This window comes from Delphinapterus leucas, chromosome 6, assembly GCF_059928025.1.
Source record: "Delphinapterus leucas isolate spDelLeu-1000000601 "Yukka" chromosome 6, BTC_Dleu_Yukka2, whole genome shotgun sequence".
Taxonomy (NCBI): domain Eukaryota; kingdom Metazoa; phylum Chordata; class Mammalia; order Artiodactyla; family Monodontidae; genus Delphinapterus; species Delphinapterus leucas.
This window is the reverse complement of record NC_143134.1, coordinates 105755215-105761814: the sequence shown is the minus strand read 5'-3', so window position 1 is coordinate 105761814 and position 6600 is coordinate 105755215. Positions and strand designations below refer to the sequence as shown.

At 44.4% G+C, this 6600-nt stretch overlaps 1 protein-coding gene across 1 annotated transcript in view; it reads left to right on the top strand.

The window, feature by feature from the left end:
* The first annotated feature begins 1100 nt into the window (after positions 1-1100).
* Positions 1101-6600, top strand: part of TEX48 (testis expressed 48) — a 14973-nt gene continuing 9473 nt past the window's right edge. Inside the window, 2 exon segments of the mRNA XM_089912649.1 lie at positions 1101-1269; positions 6235-6515. Of these exon segments, the coding sequence (XP_089768775.1) occupies positions 1101-1269; positions 6235-6515 (450 nt within the window).

Below are 6600 nucleotides of genomic sequence, written 5' to 3'. Positions count from 1 at the left end.
CTAAATGTCCATCAATAGATGAACAAAATGAGGTATATCCATACAATGGAATATTATTTGGCAACACAAAGGAATGAAGAACTGATATATGGTACAATCTGGAGGTACGTTGAAAAAGTAAATCATATTGTATGATTTAATTTATATGAAATGTCCAGAAGAGGCAAATCCATAGAGACAGAAAGCAGATTAGTGGTTGCCAGGGGCTGGAAGGAAGGGGGAATGGAGAGTGACTGCTAATGGACATGGAGTTTCCTTTTGGGGTGATGCAAATATTCAGGAATTAAACAGTGTTGCACAATTCTATGTACACCTTAGAAGTATAAATTTTATGGCATATGAATTATATTTCAATAATCTATCATTTTAAAAACTGAATTTTCAAAACAATCCAGTTAGAAAGTGGGCAAAAGACATGAAGAGACGTTTCACCTAAGAGGATGTATGAGTGACTAATAAGCATGTAAAAAGATGTTCAGAGCTTCCCTGGTGGCGCAGTGGTTGAGAATCTGCCCGCCAATGCAGGGGACACAGGCTCGAGCCCTGGTCTGGGAGGATCCCACATGCCGCGGAGCAACTAGGCCCGCTAGTTGGGGACTAGTGAGCCACAACTACTGAGCCTGCGCGTCTGGAGCCTGTGCTCCGCAACAAGCGAGGCTACAACAGTGAGAGGCCCGCGCACCGCGATAGAGAGTGGCCCCCGCTCACCGCAACTAGAGAAAGCCCTCGCACTGAAATGAAGACCCAACACAGCAAAAATAAATTAATTAATAAACTCCTACCCCCAACATCTTCTTTAAAAAAAAAATGTTCAACACTAGTAGCTATTAGGGAAATGCACATTAAAATCACAATGAGATACCAAGACACACCTATTAGAATGACTAAAATAAAAAACAGTGAAAAAAACACTGGAGAAGAGGAGAGTTGCTGGTGGAAATCTAAAATGGCACAGTCCCTCTGGAAAATAACCTGGTCAACAGCAGAGCCCATTCACAATTCCCGAAAAATAAAAATAGAATCTGGGTAATAAAATAAAGTCTAACCTTTTTTTTCTTTTTCTTTGTGTCCCGTCTAGCTTCACTTTCTCACAGGATACCATGGGCAGAGAACTCCACCCGGCACTTCAGACCAGAGTTCCTAGTGCGAAAGGGCTTCGCCCGACACCGCAACTCGGGGCCGTGCAGAAGCGCAGCACGACACTGCAATTCAAGATGGCTGCAGCAGGCCGCGTGCAGAGAGGCTGCACCCGGCACTGTGATCTGGAGCGTGAGTAGCGTAACTGCGCGAGACCCAGGAGAACTCCGGCCCCGCCCCCCGCTGAAGAGACACCCACCCCACCCCCCCCACTACAAAGCAGCCCCGCCCTGATGGCCTAGGGAGGGGGAGCGGGCGGAGCGCAGACTTTAGAGCGGGAGCTGGCACCTCTGCGTTCTTTGATCAAAGAATAAAACTGGGGCTTCACTGGTGGCGCAGTGGTTGGGAGTCCGCCGGCCGATGCTGGGGACGCGGGTTAGTGCCCCGGTCCGGGAGGATCCCTCATGCCGCGGAGCGGCTAGGCCCGTGAGCCATGGCCGCTGAGCCTGCGCGTCTGGAGCCTGTGCTCCACAGCGGGAGAGGCCGCAGCGGTGAGAGGCCCGCCTACCGCAAAAAAAAAAAAAAAGAATAAAACTTTCCTTTGCTTCTGAACCCAGGTCAGTCTAGTTATATTGGCGCGAGCGACACTAGGCAGGAAGACCCCTGTTGGGGACCAACTTGGAAGGGCTGGTAACAATTTGGCATTTTCTTTTAGAACTAAAAATGGGTTTACCATACAATCTAGAAATTGTACTCTTGGGCATTTACCCCACAGAAGTGAAAACTTATCTTCACCCAGAAACTAGTACATGAATGTTCAGAGTAGCTTTATTTATTTTTCCATAAATTTATTTATTTCATCTTTGGCTGCTTTGGGTCTTTGTTGCTGCGCACTGGTTTTTCTCTAGCTGCAGCGAGCGAGGGCTACTCTTCGTTGGGGTGCACGGGCTTCTCATTGCGGTGGCTTCTCTTGTTGTAGAGCACGGGCTCTAGGCGCGCGGGGTTCAGTAGCTGTGGCTCACGGGCTCTAGAGCACAGGTTCAGTAGTTGTGGCGCACGGGCTTAGCTGCTCCGTGGCATGTGGGATCTTCCCGGAGCAGGGCTCGAACCTGTGTCCCCTGCATTGGCAGGCGGATTCTTAACTACTGTGCCACCAGGGAAGCCCGCAAAGTAGCTTTCTTTGTAATGGCCAAAAACTAGAAACCATTCAAATATCTTTCACTGGATGACTGGTTAAACAAACTGTGGTACATGCATACTGTGGATTATGAGTCAGCAATGAAAAGGAATAAACTATTGATACATGCTAGAACTTGGATTAATCTCAAGGAAATTATGCTGAGTGAAAAAAAAAACTCAAAAAGAGGGGCTTCGGAGTGGCCCCACATGCTTCGGAGTGGCTGGGCCCGTGAGCCATGGCCGCTGAGCCTGCGCGTCCGGAGCCTGTGCTCCGCAACGGGAGAGGCCACAACAGTGAGAGGCCCGCGTACCTCAAAAGAAAAAAAAACTCAAAAAGATACAAAAAGATACATGTTTCCATTTGTGAACATTCATGAAATGACATAATTATAGAAATGGGAAACAGATTAGTGGTTTCCAGGAGTTAGAGATGGTGGGGAAAGGGGGTGGTGTGGCTATAATGAAGTAGCACATAAGGAACTTTGTGGTGATGGTAGTTAAGTGTCTTGGTTGTGGTGGCAGTTACATGAAGCCACATGTGATAAAACTGCGTGCAGCTACACACATACACACATATGAGTACGTACGAAACGTGAATGGTCGAATGAGCTTAGTGGATTGCACCAATGTTAATTTTCCGGTTGTGATATCATTAATGACACAAGATGCTAACATTGGGGGAGACTGGGTAAAGGATTCATAGAAACTCTCTGCACTTGAAGTTGAGACACAGATGTAGAGAACAAACATATGGACACCAAGGGGGGAAAGCTGCGGGGGGGGGGGTGTGTGTGATGAATTGGGTGATTGGGACTGACATGTATACATTGATGTGTATAAAACTGATGACTAATAAGAACCTGCTGTATAAAAATATAAAATTTAAAAATTAAAAAAAAACTGCACATTTCTTTGCAACTTCCTGTGAATTTGTAATTATTTCAAAATAAAGTTGTTTTAAAAAACAAAAACAAAATACCTAAATTTATCCTTATCCAAAATGTACTCTTCCTGAATTCTCTAATTTCACATCCACAGGTATGAAAGCATCAGCCCAGACTCACCCTTCACTCTCAGTATCAAATAATAATAGTAACAGGCCACATTTATTGAACGCTTCTCTACCAGGTACTACAGTCAGCCCTCCACATCCGAGGGCTTCACATCCACAGATTCGACCAACCACAACAGAAAACACTCGGAGAAAAAAAAAATAAATCCAGAAAGTTCTAAAAAGCAAAATTTGAATTTGCACCTCTCCAGCAACTATTTACATGGCATTTACATTGTATTAGGTATTATAAGTAATCTAGAGATGATTTAAAGTATACAGGAGGATGTGCTTAGGTTACATGCAAATACTACACCATTTTATATAAGCGACTTGAGCATCCTCAGATTTGGTATCCTTGGGGGTCCAATTCCCCCCGCAGATACTGAGGGACAACTATACACTTATGACATTCCATGGCTGGTCTAATGTATTCCTCACATCAACGCTATTATAATTCCCATTTTAAAGGTAAGGAAACTGAGGATTAGAGGGGTAAATGACCTTGGCCAACGTCATACAGCAAGTTACCACAGCAGGTTTCTCATGCAGGCAGCCCAACTCCAGAGCCCATACCCTCTGGAATCACCAGATTCAAAATCCACCCACTTACCTTAGGCCAGCGCCTTAGTTCATTATTCTCTACCTGGACCAGGGATTAGTGCAGGAACCTGCTAACTAGACTCCTACCCCAGATCTAAGCTTGAATGGTAAACCACCCCAAACAGAAGACAATCTCCCAATTTCCCCATGCAAAGATTTCTTTTTAAGTATTTTGGCCAACCTGAATATATAAATGTTTTGTGCTATAGGTGAAACAACCAAACATCTATTTACAAGGATTCAATACAGGATGTGTGTATACAATGGCATATTATATATTATAAAATATATTAATTTAGAAATACCGCTATCCTCATTCTCCCATCTTCTGAAACAATTTCATTCAAATGCTTCTCACATACCTCTAACATCAGTATCTTCACAATTTTCATCTAACACAGGTTTCCAGAGTATATTTTCATTTCTAAGTTATTTGAAAAATAGTCCTATTGAATCCATATATAATACTGTCCCTGAAAAGCTAAAAAAATACATTTATACAGCATCAAGAAAAGTTAGGTTTTTAAAATTTGTTCTGTAGGTCAGTAGTTTTCAATGCTGGCTGCAAGTTAAAAATCATACTGTATTATAAACTTCAAAGTTGCTAAGAGGCTACATCTTAATTGTTCTCAACACAAAAAAGAAATAATTATGTGACGCAATAAAGGTGTTAGCTAACACTACTATTGCACAGTAATCATACTGCAATATATAAATGTATCATACCAACACACTGTACATCTCAAACTTATACAACGTTATATGTCAATTATATCTCAATTGTTTAAAAGTGCGATGGGGGAAAATCATCTGGAGAGCTTTCCAAAACTACCAATGCCCAGAAATAGTGATTTTACTGGCCTATAGAGTGGGCACTGAGCGTGGCTTTTTTTTTGTGGTACGCGGGCCTTACACAGTGTGGCTCTCCCGTTGCGGAGCACAGGCTCCGGACGCGCAGGCTCAGCGGCTCCGCGGCACGTGGGATCTTCCCGAACCGGGGCACGAACCCGTGTCCCCCGCATCGGCAGGCAGACTCTCAATCACTGCGCCACCAGGGAAGCCCTGAGCGTGGGCATTTTTAAATGTTCCTCCCTAAGGGCAGCCTTTGCAGAGAATCACTGCTTATGTGTGTAATTAGCCATCTCCACAATGTAACTTAGTAGTTCTCAGTCTTGATTATGTATAAGAATCACCTGGAAAGCTTTGTCAACCTCCTGATGCCCAGGCTTCACCCACTGCTATCCCCAAGGATTCTAATTTATCTGGAGTGAGGCCTGAGGGTATTCCTATGTTTTAAAAAACATCTCAGATGAATCTCACTTGCAGCCAGAATTGAGAACCTTCAATATTACCACTTAGGAGTAATTCTTTACAACTGAGGTTTAAAAGACTGTTTTTACCACTATCGAATACTTAGTATGGCTTAGGTCACACAGACCAATTGCTCTGTAACCATGGTAACAGATAATCACCAGAACTTGTTTAAACACATTTCATCTGTTAATAAACTTTTATCTTGATGACCATTCTCCTGAAAGTAACCACCTGAACCCCAATCGACCCCTCCAACGGAACATCCAAAACTGTGCTCAAGTTTTGCTGGCTTCTGTTCCTTTTGTATCAGGTGACCTGTAGAAGCATCCAAAGATAGCACTGATTGAGAACATTTTAACCTAATTTGGCTTCCCCAAATAGAAATTGGTTGTCCTAAATAAAGGAACTGAGAGTTCCCCAAAGGTGAGAGATTTTGTCAGGACTCAATTTTCCAGAAAGATAGATTGGGAAGAGAATGCCACTTTATATTTGCACATATCATTAATAACAACCATTTCTTGAATGTTTACTATACCTAGGCACCGTTTTAAATGTTTACCTGACCTCATTTAATCCTAAAAATATCAATTAAAATTAAGTAATTATTATTCCCACTTTTTTAAAATAAATTTATTTATTTTTAATTTCGGCTGCGTTGGGTCTTCGTTGCTGCGTGCAGGCTTTCTCTAGTTGCAGCGAGTGGGGGCTCCTCTTGTTGCGGAGCACAGGCTCTAGGCGCGCGCGGGCTTTAGTTGTGGCATGTGGGCTCAGTAGCTGTGGTTCATGGGCTGCAGAGCGCAGGCTCCATAGCTGTGGCGCCCGAGCTTAGCTGCTCCGCAGCATGTGGGATCTTCCCGGACCAGGGGTTGAACCCGTGTCCCCTGCATTGGCAGGCGATTCTTAACCACTGTGCTACCAGGGAAGTCCCATTATTCCCACTTTAAAGAGGAAGAAACCAAGACATGACGTCTATCTGCCTAAGGTTACCACCCTGCTGGCTACGGACACAGAATGTGGACCAAGGTCTTCTGCATCCAGTGCTATACCGCCCCCTTCTGGCCCAGCCATCCTCAAGATGCTTTCACCAGAGGCACCAGGACTTCCATTCCAGTGCCCCAAAGGACAGCATGGCATTGTGGACAGAGGGAAGGACCACTGGAGAGAGGATCAGCAGACATCCTCCCTCCTCCCTGCATTTGCAGTCAGTCCAAACCCCTCTGCCCCCAACATTCCGTGGTTCCCAGGCCCTGTGACATCACAGATAGTTCCATCTCTGCTCTGCCAGCTGCAGGTGAGTGAGGCTCAAAAGTTAGACCTGAGAGCAGGAGGGATATTGTTTCATACTTAAAGGGACAATGTCTCCATCACTCCTGGGC